The sequence below is a fragment of the Sander lucioperca genome, chromosome 4, assembly GCF_008315115.2.
Source record: "Sander lucioperca isolate FBNREF2018 chromosome 4, SLUC_FBN_1.2, whole genome shotgun sequence".
In the NCBI taxonomy this organism is placed as follows: domain Eukaryota; kingdom Metazoa; phylum Chordata; class Actinopteri; order Perciformes; family Percidae; genus Sander; species Sander lucioperca.
The window spans coordinates 28,503,196-28,522,389 of NC_050176.1; the positions used below are offsets into that span (position 1 = coordinate 28,503,196).

General features: G+C 44.4%; 1 protein-coding gene across 3 annotated transcripts in view; it reads right to left on the reverse strand.

Moving 5' to 3' along the window:
- LOC116049176 (son of sevenless homolog 1) overlaps positions 1-19,194 on the reverse strand; it is a 62,405-nt gene that overhangs the window by 23,355 nt on the left and 19,856 nt on the right. For all 3 annotated transcript variants that reach the window (XM_036000005.1, XM_031298599.2, XM_036000007.1), the window contains exons 12-13: positions 12,214-12,875; positions 7,782-7,863 (exon numbers count right to left, since the gene is read on the reverse strand). In XM_036000005.1, the coding sequence (XP_035855898.1) occupies positions 7,782-7,863; positions 12,214-12,875 (744 nt within the window). The remainder of the gene's footprint in view (positions 1-7,781; positions 7,864-12,213; positions 12,876-19,194) is intronic.

Genomic DNA, 19,194 nt, shown 5'->3' on the forward strand with positions numbered 1-19,194 from the left:
ACCAGACACACTGAGACCATCAGACTGAGACCACCAGACACACTAAGACCATCAGACTGAGACCATCAGACACACTGAGACCATCAGACTGAGACCATCAGACAGGCTGAGACCCTCAGACACACTGACCACCAGACACAATGAGACCATAAGACTGAGACCCTCAGACACAATGAGACCATCAGACACACTGAGACCACCAGACACACTGAGACCACCAGACACACTGAGACCATCAGACACATTGAGACCATCAGACACACTGAGACCCTCAGACACACTGAGACCATCAGACTGAGACCATCAGACACACTGAGACCACCACACTGAGACCATCAGACACACTGAGACCACCTGACTGAGACCATCAGACACACTGAGACCACCAGACACACTGAGACCCTCAGACACACTAAGACCATCAAACTGAGACCATCAGACACACTGAGACCATCAGACTGAGATCATCAGAAACACTGAGACCATCAGAAACACTGAGACCATCAGAAACACTGAGACCATCAGACACATTGAGACCATCAGACACACTGAGACCATCAGACTGAAACCATCAGACACACTGAGACCATCAGACTGAAACCATCAGACACACTAAGACCATCAGACACACTGAGACCATCAGACTGATACCATCAGACACACTGAGACCACCAGACACACTGAGACCACCAGACACACTGAGACCCTCAGACACACTGAGACCCTCAGACACACTGAGACCATCAGACACACTGAGACCACCAGACACACTGAGACCACCAGACAGACTGAGACCACCAGACTGAGACCATCAGACACACTAAGACCATCAGACTGAGACCATCAGACACACTCAGACCACCAGACTGAGACCATCAGACTGAGACTATTAGACACAGTGAGACCATCAGACACACTGAGACTATCAGACATACTGAGACCATCAGACACACTGAGACCATCAGACACACTGAGACCCTCAGACACACTGAGACCCTCAGACACACTGAGACCATCAGACTGAGACCATCAGACACACTGAGACCATCAGACTGAGACCCTCAGACACACTAAAACCATCAGACTGAGACCATCAGACACACTGAGACCACCAGACTGAGACCATCAGACACACTGAGACCACCAGACTGAGACCATCAGACACACTGAGACCATCAGACACATGAGACACTCAGACACACTGAGACCATCAAACACAGAGACCCTCAGACACACTGAGACCACCAGACACACTGAGACCATCAGACAGACTGAGACCACCAGACTGAGACCATCAGACACACTGAGACCATCAGACAGAGACCACCAGACTGAGACCATCAGACACACTAAGACCATCAGACTGAGACCATCAGACTGAGACCCTCAGACACACTGAGACCCTCAGACTGAGACCATCAGACACACTAAGACCATCAGACTGAGACCATCAGACTGAGACCCTCAGACACACTGAGACCCTCAGACTGAGACCATCAGACACACTGAGACCACCAGACACACTGAGACCATCAGACTGAGACCACCAGACACACTAAGACCATCAGACTGAGACCATCAGACTGAGACCATCAGACAGGCTGAGACCCTCAGACACACTGAGACCACCAGACACACTGAGACCATCAGATTGAGACCATCAGACACACTGACCACCAGACACAATGAGACCATCAGACTGAGACCCTCAGACACAATGAGACCATCAGACACACTGAGACCACCAGACACACTGAGACCATCAGACTGAGACCATCAGACACACTGAGACCACCAGACACACTGAGACCATCAGACACACTGAGACCATCAGACACACTGAGACCCTCAGACACACTGAGACCCTCAGACACACTGAGACCCTCAGACACACTGAGACCATCAGACACACTGAGACCATCAGACACACTGAGACCATCAGACACACTGAGACCCTCAGACACACTGAGAACATCAGACACACTGAGACCATCAGACACACTGAGACCATCAGACACACTGAGGCCACCAGACACACTGAGACCACCAGATACACTGAGACCACCAGACACACTGAGACCACCAGACACACTGAGACCACCAGACACACTGAGACCATCAGACACACTGAGACCATCAGACTGAGACCCTCAGACACACTAAGACCATCAGACTGAGACCATCAGACACACTGAGACCATCAGACTGAGACCCTCAGACACACTAAGACCATCAGACTGAGACCATCAGACACACTGAGACCACCAGACTGAGACCATCAGACACACTGAGACCATCAGACAGATGAGACCATCAAACACAGAGACCCTCAGACACACTGAGACCACCAGACAGAGACCACCAGACTGAGACCATCAGACACACTAAGACCATCAGACTGAGACCATCAGACTGAGACCCTCAGACACACTAAGACCATCAGACACACTGAGACCATCAGACAGGCTGAGGCCCTCAGACACACTGAGACCATCAGACTGAGACCATCAGACTGAGACCATCAGACACACTGACACCACCAGACACACTGAGACCATCAGATTGAGACCATCAGACACACTGACCACCAGACACAATGAGACCATCAGACACACTGAGATCACCAGACACACTGAGACCACCAGACACATTGAGACCACCAGACACACTGCGACCATCAGACTGAGACCATTAGACACAGTGAGACCATCAGACTGAGACCATCAGACACACTGAGACCACCAGACACACTGAGACCATCAGACACACTGAGACCATTAGACACACTGAGACCATCAGACTGAAACCATCAGACACACTGAGACCATCAGACTGAAACCATCAGACACACTAAGACCATCAGACACACTGAGACCATCAGACTGATACCATCAGACACACTGAGACCACCAGACACACTGAGACCACCAGACACACTGAGACCCTCAGACACACTGAGACCATCAGACACACTGAGACCACCAGACACACTGAGACCACCAGACACACTGAGACCACCAGACTGAGACCATCAGACACACTAAGACCATCAGACTGAGACCATCAGACACACTCAGACCACCAGACTGAGACCATCAGACTGAGACTATTAGACACAGTGAGACCCTCAGACACACTGAGACTATCAGACATACTGAGACCATCAGACACACTGAGACCATCAGACACACTGAGACCATCAGACACACTGAGACCATCAGACATACTGAGACCATCAGACATACTGAGACCATCAGACAAACTGAGACCATCAGACACACTGAGACCACCAGACTGAGACCCTCAGACACACTAAGACCATCAGAATGAGACCATCAGACACACTGAGACCACCAGACTGAGACCCTCAGACACACTGAGACCATCAGACTGAGACCATCAGACACACTGAGACCACCAGACACACTGAGACCATCAGACAGACTGAGACCACCAGAATGAGACCACCAGACACACTGAGACCATCAGACACAGTGAGACCACCAGACACACTGAGACCATCAGACACAGTGAGACCACCAGACACACTGAGACCATCAGACAGACTGAGACCATCAGACACACTGAGACCACCAGACTGAGACCCTCAGACACACTGAGACCATCAGACTGAGACCATCAGACACACTGAGACCACCAGACACACTGAGACCATCAGACAGACTGAGACCACCAGAATGAGACCACCAGACACACTGAGACCATCAGACACAGTGAGACCACCAGACACACTGAGACCATCAGACACAGTGAGACCACCAGACACACTGAGACCATCAGACACACTGAGGCCACCAGACACACTGAGGCCACCAGACACACTGAGACCATCAGACACACTGAGACCCTCAGACACACTAAGACCATCAGACTGAGACCATCAGACACACTGAGACCATCAGACTGAGACCCTCAGACACACTAAGACCATCAGACTGAGACCATCAGACACACTGAGACCACCAGACTGAGACCACCAGACACACTGAGACCATCAGACTGAGATCATTAGACACAGTGAGACCATCAGACTGAGACCATCAGACACACTGAGACCATCAGACACACTGAGACCAGCAGACTGAGACCCTCAAACACACTAAGACCATCAGACTGAGACCATCAGACACACTGAGACCCTCAGACACACTGAGACCATCAGACACACTGAGACCCTCAGACACACTGAGACCATCAGACACACTGAGACCACCAGACTGAGACCATCAGACACACTGAGACCATTAGACACAGTGAGACCATCAGACTGAGACCATCAGACACACTGAAACCCTCAGACTGAGACCATCAGACTGAGACCATCAGACACACTGAGACCATCAGACACACTGAGAAAACCAGACACACTGAGACCATCAGACTGAGACCATCAGACAGGCTGCGACCCTCAGACACACTGAGACCATCTGACTGAGACCATCAGACACACTGAGACCACCAGACACACTGAGACCACCAGACACACTGAGACCATCAGACACACTGAGACCACCAGACTGAGACCATCAGACACACTGAGACCATCAGAATGAGACCATCAGACACACTGAGACCACCAGACACACTGAGACCATCAGACTGAGACCACCAGACACACTAAGACCATCAGACTGAGACCATCAGACTGAGACCCTCAGACACACTAAGACCATCAGACTGAGACCATCAGACACGCTGAGACCATCAGACTGAGACCATCAGACTGAGACCATCAGACACACTGAGAAAACCAGACACACTGAGACCATCAGACTGAGACCATCAGACAGGCTGCGACCCTCAGACACACTGAGACCATCTGACTGAGACCACCAGACACACTGAGACCACCAGACACACTGAGACCATCAGACACACTGAGACCATCAGACACACTGAGAAAACCAGACACACTGAGACCATCAGACTGAGACCATCAGACAGGCTGCGACCCTCAGACACACTGAGACCATCTGACTGAGACCATCAGACACACTGAGACCACCAGACACACTGAGACCACCAGACACACTGAGACCATCAGACACACTGAGACCATCAGACACACTGAGACCATCAGACACACTGAGACCACCAGACTGAGACCATCAGACACACTGAGACCATCAGAATGAGACCATCAGACACACTGAGACCACCAGACACACTGAGACCATCAGACTGAGACCACCAGACACACTAAGACCATCAGACTGAGACCATCAGACTGAGACCCTCAGACACACTAAGACCATCAGACTGAGACCATCAGACACACTGAGACCATCAGACAGGCTGAGACCCTCAGACACACTGAGACCACCAGACACACTGAGACCATCAGATTGAGACCATCAGACACACTGACCACCAGACACAATGAGACCATCAGACACACTGAGACCATCAGACACACTGAGACCACCAGACACACTGAGACCATTAGACACAGTGAGACCATCAGACTGAGACCCTCAGACACAATGAGACCATCAGACACACTGAGACCACCAGACACACTGAGACCATCAGACTGAGACCATCAGACACACTGAGACCACAAGACACACTGAGACCACCAGACACACTGAGACCACCAGACACACTGAGACCATCAGACACATTGAGACCATCAGACACACTGAGACCCTCAGACACACTGAGAACATCAGACACACTGAGACCATCAGACACACTGAGACCATCAGACACACTGAGACCACCAGACACACTGAGACCACCAGACACACTGAGACCATCAGACACACTGAGAACATCAGACTGAGACCCTCAGACACACTAAGACCATCAGACTGAGACCATCAGACACACTGAGACCACCAGACTGAGACCCTCAGACACACTAAGACCATCAGACTGAGACCACCAGACACACTGAGACCACCAGACACACTGAGACCACCAGACACACTGAGACCATCAGACACACTGAGACCACCAGACACACTGAGACCACCAGACACACTGAGACCATCAGACACACTGAGAACATCAGACTGAGACCCTCAGACACACTAAGACCATCAGACTGAGACCATCAGACACACTGAGACCACCAGACTGAGACCCTCAGACACACTAAGACCATCAGACTGAGACCATCAGACACACTGAGACCACCAGACTGAGACCATCAGACTAGGGCTGCAACTAACGATTATTTTCATAGTCGATTAATCTGTCGATTATTTTCTCGATTAATCGATTAGTTGTTTGATCTATAAAAATGTCAAAACATGGTGAAAAATGTGGATCAGTGTTTCCCAAAGCCTAAGATGACATCCACAAATGTCTTGTTTTGTCCAAAACTCAAAGATCTTCAGTTAACTGTCCCAGAGAAGATACTAGAAGATCTTCAGTTAACTGTCCCAGAGGAGAGAAGAAACTAGAAGATCTTCAGTTAACTGTCCCAGAGGAGAGAAGATACTAGAAGATCTTCAGTTAACTGTCCCAGAGGAGAGAAGAAACTAGAAGATCTTCAGTTAACTGTCCCAGAGGAGAGAAGATACTAGAAGATCTTCAGTTAACTGTCCCAGAGGAGAGAAGATACTAGAAGATCTTCAGTTAACTGTCCCAGAGGAGAGAAGAAACTAGAAGATCTTCAGTTAACTGTCCCAGAGGAGAGAAGAAACTAGAAGATCTTCAGTTAAATGTCCCAGAGGAGAGAAGATACTAGAAGATCTTCACATTTAACAAGCTGGAATCAGAGAAATCTGATTTTTTTTAATAAAAAAACGACTCAAACGATTAATCGATTATCAAAATAGTTGGCGATTAATTTAATAGTTGACAACTAATCGATTAATCGTTGCACCTCTACATCAGACACAATGAGACCACCAGACACACTGAGACCATCAGACACACTGAGACCCTCAGACACACTGAGACCCTCAGACACACTGAGACCATCAGACACACTGAGACCCTCAGACACACTGAGACCACCAGACACACTGAGACCCTCAGACACACTGAGACCACCAGACACACTGAGACCATCAGACACACTGAGACCATCAGACACACTGAGACCACCAGACATACTAAGACCATCAGACACACTGAGACCATCAGACACACTGAGACCATCAGACACACTGAGACCATCAGACTGAAACCATCAGACACATTGAGACCATCAGACATACTGAGACCATCAGACTGAGACCATCAGACTGAGACCATCAGACACACTGAGACCATCAGACACACTAAGACCATCAGACACACTAAGACCATCAGACACACTAAGACCATCAGACACACTGAGACTATCAAACAGACTGAGACCATCAGGCACACTGAGACCATCAGACTGAGACCATCAGACACACTGAGACCATCAGACTGAGACCATCAGACACACTGAGACCATCAGACTGAGACCATCAGACACACTGAGACCATCAGACACACTGAGACCATCAGACACACTGAGACCATCAGACTGAGACATCCTGATGGTTTGTTAGTTTATTTAGGATCCCATTCTTCCTGAGGACCTTAAATCTCTCTTGGAAATGTGTCAATGCAATAATAAACACACATAACAATATCATAAACAATAAAAAATAGAAGTTGTAAGACAGAAACTAAACATGCACTATCATTTCATGACACAACTCATCTAAAATAACAAAATACACCCACACAAGACAAGGACAGACACAGACAGCTCCACCAGTTCAGTCATTTGGCATCCCTTACATTTAGCCTGAACACATTTTAAGACTCACCTCTCCATGAGCAGGTCCAGCAGCTCCTGAGGTTTACAGAACGACCGGTACGTCGTCAGAAAGGTTCGCACAAAGTTTGGGTCTGAAAACACAGAAACAGCTGATTAATGAACAGGAAACAGCTGATTAATTAACAGGAAACAGCTGATTAATTAACAGGAAACAGCTGATTAATTAACACAGAAACAGCTGATTAATTAACAGGAAACAGCTGGTTAATTAACAGGAAACAGCTGATTAATTAACAGGAAACAGCTGATTAATTAACACAGAAACAGCTGATTAATTAACACAGAAACAGCTGATTAATTAACAGGAAACAGCTGATTAATTAACACAGAAACAGCTGATTAATTTACAGGAAACAGCTGATGAATTAACACAGAAACAGCTGATTAATTAACAGGAAACAGCTGATTAATGAACAGGAAACAGCTGCTGAATGAACAGGAAACAGCTGATGAATTAACACAGAAACAGCTGATTAATTAACAGGAAACAGCTGATTAATTAACAGGAAACAGCTGCTGAATGAACGCTCAGGGCAGCAGAGGGTTAACCCAACATGGACAGGATCAGAAGAGTCTAACCCATTCACCAGGACAGTAAACTGCTCTAGTAATCATTAATGGGTTAATCCTGCAATAACCTTGTTGAATATCTTTAAGGGTGCTCCGATTGATCGGGAACCGATCGTTATCGGCCGATAAAGGCTTTGAATAGTTTGATCGGTGGTCTCCATAAAGGCCGATCAGATAGGCTGATCAGATGACGCACTACTCGTGAGAAAATGTTCTATACGCAGCTAAGTTACACACCAACCAGACGGCCGACCGTTGGCAGAAAAAGCAGTTGGACTGATCAGTCTCCCCGAGTTGGTCAAAAAAAGTGCCTCGGAACCACGGTGGGAAATTAGCCTTGTATCCTTGTAACGGATTGGACAGTTTTTGTCACAGAATGCTGTTGCTAAGTAACAATGCACAATGCTTATAGGAATCGCGTTACGTTACTGCTAATGAATCCCTAACATTTCCGGATTTTGCTGCTTCATAATAAAAACATTCAAATACCAAAATGACGGAAGACTTTTGTTGTGAAGAACTTACAGGAAATGAAACCGTTCACAGCCGGGGCTTTGACCACGCATAGTCGAGTAGCTAGTTTTCAGCGCTAGTCCGGGACGCCGTGTAACTAGCTAGCTAGCTAGCTGAGCTGAGGTACAGACGAAAGGAAAATTATCTGTTAAAAAATGTGGCGACATATCCCCGGTGTTAAGAGGCCCGCCGCGGAGTCAGCAGTAGCTATGGATGTACAAGCTGTTGAGGGCGAAGTAAAAAAAAGAGAAAAAGAGAAGGTACTTTTCAAACAAGTGGCGCATTGACAAAATGTACAGCGAAAGACCGTGCACAACATTTCAGACCGTCCTGCCAACCTGTTTACATTTTAACGTCAATGTAGACTGTAACGATGTTTAAGTTGCTTGAAAGCTGCTGCCGTTTTAAATCTGTTGGCTCTCTGCTGCTCAGTTCTACCCCGCGACTGACGACACACACACACACACACACACACACACACACACACACGGTGGATGCAGGAAAAACCGGAGAGGAGACGTACAGGATGACCTAAATTGAGGACAGCTACACTTAATACATCCATGAGCTACACTCGTTATTGTAAAATCAATGATAAGTTAAAGTCCAATAAGTCCTTTATCAAACCGTATGAATGTGTGTCCCAGGCCAGGATAGGAAATTAACTAACAATGTAAAGATCAACAAGCTACTGACACATAATAAATACATTATATTAATAAAATATGTATTAATAATAAAACATAATTAATAAAGCAATTCAAAATATGATAGTGCACTCTTTTATAAATTTGAATTCTGGAAAAAGTGGCTGGTAAAAAATGTAAGTGGCCCCACCCTGCTCAGAACACACTAAAGACCCACTGAAGACCCACTGAAGAACACGCTGACAGTTGTTTTGTAATTTATTCTGAATAAGGCTTTAGCTCTATGTTAAGCTCCAAGCTGTTTAAGGTGTGTTTCTAACAGAGGAAGTGGAATGTTGAACGTTTCCTGTCAATAAAAGTAAACCGTTGACAATTCACAATACATTATCTTCTGTTAATTTCAATACTTATGCATTGTTGTTAAGAATATTAAAATTAATATATGATAAACATATGACATGATAAATAGAAGGTTTCAAATAGACCCGGTGATCGGTGATCGGCATCGGTCAATACTTCTCACAGCAATCGGTGATCGGCCCCAAAAATCCTGATCGGAGCACCCTTAAATATCTTGATAATGATGTAACTGAACGATAAATAAACAGATATTAAAATGTACTTAGTTACACAACAAACTGCTTGTTCAGTTTAAAACTAATGAAAGGACATCAGTTCCAACTTTCTTTTACTGAACAAATTCAACATTGAATTGAATATAAAAAGAATGACAGTTACATTTTAAAGTGCAGGTGTCTTTCACCATGTGTTTATATGATATCGCCATGATGATAAAACACGGTATATTGTGCAGCCCTACCTGGTTAAAGGTGCAGTGTGTAGGATTTATATTCTGTTGGCAGAATGAGAAGCTTATATCTACAGAGTCTGCCACATGTTGTTCTACAGGACAGCGGCCCTCATTTACGAACAAACAGACAGAAAACCAGCGTACGGTCATTCCACGCAAAGCTCGACATTTATCAATATGGACGTCAATAATAATAATCAATAATCTCACGTCAAGTTTAAACTTGTGTACACAAGTTTTGGAGTCAGTGTGGACTTGCGGTGCAGCATATAATCAGTTTAACAGGAGAAGGAGAAGTCATCAATTGATCACTTATCAGCAATGGCAGATCTGGCTCTTTTAAAAGACCTCTATTCGCCGGTACAGCAGATGGCTCTGTCTTGCATCAGCGAGGGGGGGGGGGGCGGCGGCTACTATACACGGCAGAAAAAGTCTGCAACTTAGTTTTAGCCTGTGGGGTTCTGGAGCCAGATGACCTGATGCCCAGAGAGCAGAGTCCAGCACAGCCCCAACTGGGGCTATACCAATGAGACAGGCTATTATTCCTCGCTTTTAAAAGGTATAGTTATATATGTTTGGCATGACTCACGCTCTCCCTCACAGCTGTTGCCTGGCTCTGACTCATGAAAAAAAACACGAGTAAAATAAAAGACACTGCATTAACTCTGCTACTGTGTGTTTATTTAGGTACACCATATAGGCCTAAGATATTGCAATATAAGCCTGAATATTACTATTAGGACTATAGCATACGTCAAGGATGTATAAATTAAATAAACTTCAGCTGGAGTCTGATTTACTACGGCAACACTGTTCACTGCATCAGTGATCTCTTTCCATTCCCCATTCTTTCTCCAGCCTTTAATCCCAGCTCTCAGGCTGCCAGATAGTGAACCTGAGATATCAGGGTTTCAATCTCCACCTCTGAAAAGTGTCTCTTCTCAGCCGGATTACGTCTCGCCATGTAGTCGTACATTGTAGGGGCGAGGCCTCAAAACCCATATATATTGGATATATTATATATTATATATATTATAATATACTGGAGCGTGATATTTAAATTACGATCGTTTCCAGCCGCTGCATTTATCAATGTACGACCATTCTTACGCTCTGATTGATACGAATGTTTCATGAATCACACATGAAGCCTGTCGTAAGAGGATTTCTGCGCCCATATCTGCGCTGGTTTCTATGATTGACTGATAAATGAGCGACACTATATTTGTGCAAATAAACTGAACTAAATGTTTCTACAAGAGCCCAGAAGGGCAAAACCAAACTGCAACTCCTACACATCTGGACACAGGAGGACGTTTACCGTAAAACCTACACACTTTTTAAAAATTAATAAAAATTAAATTAAAATGAACATAAATTCAGTTCAGTTTGAGTTTTTTAGTGACAATAAATCCCTACAGAAAGGAGGAGGCAGCATGAATGTCCATCAGCTCTCATGGAGACGCTGAACCACAGAAGAGAAATATGAAGCTGATGTAATGTAGTTCCCTTGGTCGGCCACTGGGCCTCGCTGTTGTCAAGTCTATTACAGGAGAGATATTCCCTCATTAGGTTTTTAATGTGGTCTGTTTAGGTTGCCATGTTATCCTAACTAATCCATAAAGGTAATTAGTATAATAAGCGGTCTGTATTATTAGAAAATATCCATTTAAAACCGTTCACTTCAGTTGTTCACACATTGAGTTTATTTAAGTATGGAGCTCCAGTTAGTGAGTCAGCAGTTCAGACTCAGACTCAGCAGTAACAAAGTCCAGAGGGTTAGGGTACTAACCCCACTCCCCCACACATCACTAACCCAGAGCCCAGAGGTTAGGGTCTACGTGGAAGGTTAGTGTTAGTGTGAAAGTGTCCCGTCTTACCTGCGTACATGTGGAAGGTGAGTCTCTCGATCAGCTTCAGCACCGTCCCGGCCTTGACGATGGGGATCCCGGACTTGGATTGGACGCTGTCCTCGAACACGACGTTCTGCTCGGAGTCGGGCTGGGCGAAGCGGTACAGCTCGGCGCCGGGCAGCCTCACCGTCTGCTCCTTGTCCTCCTGCAGCATGGCCGAGTCCAGCATGCGCTCCAGTGTGCTGCGGTACTGTAGCGAAATCAGCGCCGCCATCCAGCCGCTCTTCTCCTCGGCAGACTTGGCGGCGAACACCACGCTGTTGCCGTCCTTCAGGATAATCTCAAAGGCGTGGCGGTACTCGCCCTCCTTGTCATCTTTGTCGTTGATCTGGACTTTGCGCATGAAGAACTTCTCTTTGAGGCGGTACTCGGCGGCGGAGCCAGCGCCCGGCAGCCGCGGCGGCCCGTGGTTGGACTTGCAGCAGATCATCAGGCCGTCGAACAGGAAGATGTGGCGCTCGTGTTTGGCGCCGACGCGCGTCAGCGTGCCCTCCATGATGAACTCGTTGCAGCACTGGCCGATGTCCTTCCCCTCCCAGCCGTCGATGTTCTTCTGGATCTCGTTCATCTTCCTGATGGCCAGGTGCTTCCCCTTCATCTGGTGGCTGTAGAAACGGCACGCCGACTCGCTGCACACCACAGAAGAAGAACAAGAGGGAGTCAGAACAATCACAGAACAAGTCAGAAGAAGAGTTAATCAGTCAGTGTGCCGTGTCGTCTTTCTGTCTTGTTTCTTTGTATTTAGGGTTAGAGGTTAAACTCTCATATTACAGCGTAACACTGTTTATTGTGAAGAAGTTATAGGAGTTAGCCACAGAGTTAGCATAGCATAAAACAGGTCTGATGGAGTAGAAGCTGACTTCCTGTTGGACTAACAACAACAACACAAAGAGAAAGTCCAGTGTGTGAGAAGAGGACGGTGTGTTCCTCAGCAGCAGCTAATCAGTTTACAGCTAAACCCCTCAGCTATGTTAACACCTCAGAAACTAACCGGATAGAAAGGCCAGTCCTATTCACATCTACGCAGCAGAAGGGTCAGTGCCACAGACATTTGTTATGTGTACTGTTACCATGGTAGCAGAATAACTTGTGTATAAACCGAGTAGCGGCGAGTTACGAACAAACGAGCAGCGCAGAAGTAACGCTACGAGGCAGAGAGCCAGCTGTGAAATTAGTCAAAGTTGAAAACTTCATGCTTCATCCACACAAAGCACATAGATAGAGATCCTTTATTTATCCCCAACATTGCTATTACACTGCTATCTCCAGACCAGTGACAGCTTTGTTCGGCTTGTTTCCTGTGAGCGATGTGGCGAGTGGCTTCGCTGGCTGGTTCCTCCGTGTTTTCATAGTTTTTGTGTTTACATGCTGATCGCTTACAGATAAAGAGATGAACAGCGGGCTGGAATGCTGGGGTTCACAGCCAGCTGTATTAAACTGCAACTGGACTAGGAATCAACTTTGGAGAAAAGGTAGAGCGGTGAACAGCCGGCCACTTTGTTATAACCCAGGGTAACGGTCCGCTGACCGGCTGCAGCTGGGTCTAACCCCGAAATCCCACCAGGCACAGATGCACGGCGTTCCGGCTGCGGCGTGGTTTTGTTCTGCCGTCCGCCGTGCGTTATACCACACCGGGAGCGTCTCAGAGCGTTTTTCTTACATCATCCCTGGATATTTGTGCTTCTAGTCTAAAGAGTTCAATGCTTTTTCCATTCAGTGTAGTTCTGAATAGGCCTGCACGATTCGGGGAAAAATATGAGTCACGATTTTTTAGCTTAGAATTGATATCACGATTCTCTGCCACGATTTTTTTCTCACAAAGTGTAATGTTTGCACACATGAACCATGACAAAACAAAACAAATTGGCAGTACCAAACATAGATTTTTTTTTGTTACCTATAGCACGTTGATCATCACCACGAGCCTGTAAACACAGAGGCTACAATGAAGAGAAGGAGAGCACTGCAGCGCTTGGGAGCTCTATGTTTAAAACTCACAGAAGAAAGTAGTAGCGTTTGTGATGCAGTCGGCTCGTAAAATTAAATGAGAATCAAAATCATTAAAAAAAAAAAAGAAAAAAACATTTTAAATCAACAAAAAAAAATTGAAGTTATTTCAAAATTAAATCGTGAACAGGGTGAATCGACATCGCGATTTTATAACGATTAATCATGCAGGCCTAGTTCTGAACGACGCGGATCACAGATTAGTGTCTATATGATCTGTGATATATGATCTGCACAGGGAGTTTATTTTGAAAACTGACAGGATGTTCTAGCCCTTCCACTTCCTGCCCGGCCTGTTGAATGCCCCGAGGCTCAGCCAGAAACAGACCGGGAGGCGCTACATACCGACGCTCCGGGTGGAATCTAGCGTTTAAACCGCATACACATGATCTAAGACGGAAAGGTACTTCTCAGAGCAGAGAGGCCAAGCACGGCGCAGGTAAACGTCATCGTTGCTTCTGGAAGCGGCGTAGACAGTATACGAAATGGACACAGCGACGCCGTAGACTTCCACAGAGACCAGTGAAGTCTCTTTCCCGGTGATGGCTGAGCGTTACTGAGCAGCCTCCAACTGAGCTTGAAGACGTAGATGTGACGTGAGCAACCTGTCTGAAAGTTGGAAGTCTTCTGGTAGCTGTGCCAAGAGAAATCTCAATCATTCCCAATCTAGCAGAGACGGAGAGCGTAGGAGCTGTCCATGAGCGGAGAGGCAGAGACACTTTTGGTAAGTATTCAGATTAATTATTTTGTCATAGTATTTTTAGTATTTTTTTTTTTTTAAATATAATGCCAGTACGCCATATTAAGTTAATGCATAATATTAAGAAGTTATGTAAAATGATATTCAAGAACTTGTGATATGAATTCATATCCAATAGGTATATGTAAGGAGATAACATAGGCACAGGCTAATTATTGATCACTAGATGTTACCCCTACTTCATTATTTAACAACATATACTTTTCTTAAAATATCCTAGTTGTTCGTGGATAAATGTTACTTCATATGATTTCACTTGCCACATACCGAAGTATTTCCAATCCATCAAAACGTTGCTGAAATATTTTGTTCTGATGCTTTCATGGACTCTCTCTGGGCTTCTCCCTTGACTGTATGCCTCCACGCCCCCCCGATTGCCTGCCAGCTTCTCCTGTACTATATGGCAGTCAACAGAAAGTCGCGTGGTTATGACAGAATCGAAAAGTTATAAAAACGTCTGCTACGGAGCCATAACGTGAGGTACAAGGTAATGGAGCCTTTTATACATTGTTGTGTTTCTTTAGAAATAAACAATGGACAAATAGAGTCTTTAAACTCTTCAGATGTAAAGTTATTCTCTGTCAAAGTGACGTCAGAATGAATGGGAGTCAATGGGATGCTAACGGGAGGTGATGGCTTGTTAGCCTAGCATCTCCCCATAGGAGCTATGCTTTCAGGATGCTCCCTTACCGCCTTGGAAAGCCGTGGTGCCTTTAAAAGGTGAGCGGCAACAAGGTCAAAGTTGAAATCATTTAAAACTTTGAGAGCAGCGTTCAGCGGCAATTCAGAGCGCAGCGCAGAACAGTTTTACCACAGCTCATTCTCACGCCCCGCCGCCTGGAGAACGTCTCCCAGCGAGCTCAGCACACTATACACTATACTATACACTATACTATACTATACACTATACTATACTATACACTATACTATACACTATACTATACACTATACTATACTATACACTATACACTATACTATACACTATACTATACTATACACTATACTATACTATACACTATACTATACACTATACACTATACTATACTATACACTATACTATACTATACTATACACTATACTATACACTATACTATACTATACACTATACTATACACTATACACTATACTATACTATACACTATACTATACACTATACTATACTATACTATACACTATACTATACTATACACTATACTATACTATACACTATACTATACACTATACTATACTATACACTATACTATACACTATACTATACTATACACTATACTATACTATACACTATACTATACTATACTATACACTATACTATACTATACTATACACTATACTATACACTATACTATACTATACACTATACTATACTATACTATACACTATACTATACTATACTATACACTATACTATACACTATACTATACTATACACTATACTATACTATACTATACACTATACTATACTATACTATACACTATACACTATACACTATACTATACACTATACTATACTATACCCTAGGGCTGAACGATTAATTGCATTTGCGATAATATCACGATATGTTAAAACGCGATTTCCTAATCGCAAAGGCTGTGATTTGGTCACATGACTAAATCACGAGATGAGAGCAAATCAGTCTGCACTCCGCAGAGAAAGCATCAACTAGCACGCTAACGCTACGCCGTACCTGGAGCTGATTTCTGTCATTCAAACAACTCTGAGTTGTAGTTTAAAACTTTTACAGCCATTTTAATAAACTGAAGGGTTTTATTCAGACTCGAGTCCATACGTGCAGTTAATGGATACAGGCACACAGAACTGAAGGCTCGGTTGGCAACGATTAGCTCCGGTTAGCGGTTAGCTCCGGTTAGCGGTTAGCTCTGTTATAAAGATATGAGTGGAGGAGCTGCCACTGAGAGGGGTAACAACCAGACTCTGATAAATGACGTTCGGGGAGCTTTCACAGCAGCGTGGCCGCGGTGTTTCAACAGTTTTATTAGTACAGTTAATCCCACGGCAAGAACACCAGCAACTAGCTAACGTAACGATAGCCTCTCTGAACAAGAACACCAGCAACTAGCTAACGTAACGGTAGCCTCTCTGAACAAGAACACCAGCAACTAGCTAACGTAACGATAGCCTCTCTGAACAAGAACACCAGCAACTAGCTAACGTAACGATAGCCTCTCTGAACAAGAACACCAGCAACTAGCTAACGTAACGATAGCCTCTCTGAACAAGAACACCAGCAACTAGCTAACGTAACGATAGCCTCTCTGAACAAGAACACACGGCAGCACGCAACTTCACGAGGGGGAGGGGCTGGAGGCAGCTCCTGTGTGTGTGTGTATATAGATATATACTATATACTATATTTTTACTTATTTAACTGTCTGGTGTGTAATTGTGTGTTCATACTATAACTTATATTATTATTCTTTGTTGAATAATACAGAAGACTAAGAGCTTAAAAAAATAATCGAATATCGAATCGCAATCGCAATATTTGGGGAAAAAAATCGCAATTAGATTATTTTCAAAAATCGTTCAGCCCTACTATACACTATACTACATTATACTATACACTATACTATACACTATACTATACTATACTATACACTATACTATACACTATACTATACACTATACTATACTATACTATACACTATACTATACACTATACACTATACTATACTATACACTATACTATACTATACACTATACACTATACCAGTGGTTCCCAACCTTTTTTCCTTGGCGCCCCCCCTACTTATGTCTAAGAAAAGCTGAGCCCCCCCTGCGAAACTGAAGTTGAGGTAACTTTCCCTTACTTTCTTTTTTGATACAGAGGAGTTATCAGCACTTTTACGTTTCTCCGCTATGTTTCGTTCATAAAATAGTGATGCTGTGGCGGCAGGAAAAATGAGGATGCTAGCAGCTATCAGCTAGCAGCTAGCAGCTGACCTGATGACAGCAGGGTCCCAGGTTAAGAGGTCCCGGAGGTTTGGCCTACTAAGTAGCCTGCCTACAAGTTTAAGCGAGAACAAAAATATATAGTTTTTATACAGACTTTTGTATACATTATATATTCTAGTGTATTATCATAATTTCTTTAACATGTGCAAATATTATTTTTTTTTTTACCTCAACCTCAAACCAGATAAAGAGTTGCGCCCCCCCTGTGATCTTTGCTGCCCCCCTTAGGGGTCCCCGGACCCCAGGTTGGGAACCACTGCACTATACTATACACTATACTATACTATATACTATACTATACACTATACTATACACTATACTATACACTATACTATACACTGCACTATACACTGCACTATACACTATACTATACTACACACTATACTATACACTATACTATATACTATACTATACTATACACTATACTATACTACACACTATACTATACACTATACTATACACCATACTATATTATACTATACTATACACTATACTATACACTATACACTACACACTACAGTATACTATACACTATACTATACACTATACTACACTATACACTATACACTATACTATACACTATGGCTGGGCGATATGGCAAAAAATATGATCACGATAATCTTTTCCATATTGATCAATATCGATATTTATCAGGATATATAATTTGATAATGCTGCCAGGTTGAAGAGTATCCTGATAATGACTGAAGCCTGAAGAAACCAGAGAGTTCATTAGTTAAACTTTAGAATATAGTTTATTAACATAAAAAATAGAATAACATAATGTAGCATTGAACTGTGCAAAAATGATTTATCTGCCTTAACAAAACAGTATAAGTTTTCATATGGGGCAATGGTCACAAAAGACGACCTGATTGGTTGTTGTTTTTCAGCCCCGCTAGTGCTGCTAACAGCAGAAGGACCACTAGGATGTTAACATGGGCCCGCGTCTTCAAACTCTGGCTGTGGTCGCTGGGATGGGACCTTTTCAACTGACAGAAAAGACTGGTTGTGTTTCCCGTCTTGGTCGACCCCGACCGACGGCATATTTTGCAGACCATGTTAATCTGCGTTTCGTCGCTTTTGACATATCCAAACCACTTCCATATAATTGACGTCCTGTTACCTTTTTTGTCAACAATTTCCTCAGCTTTGGATGATAATGCAAGTTCACTTTCACTGTCGCTTTCCCATGCCCCTCGGTTCCAC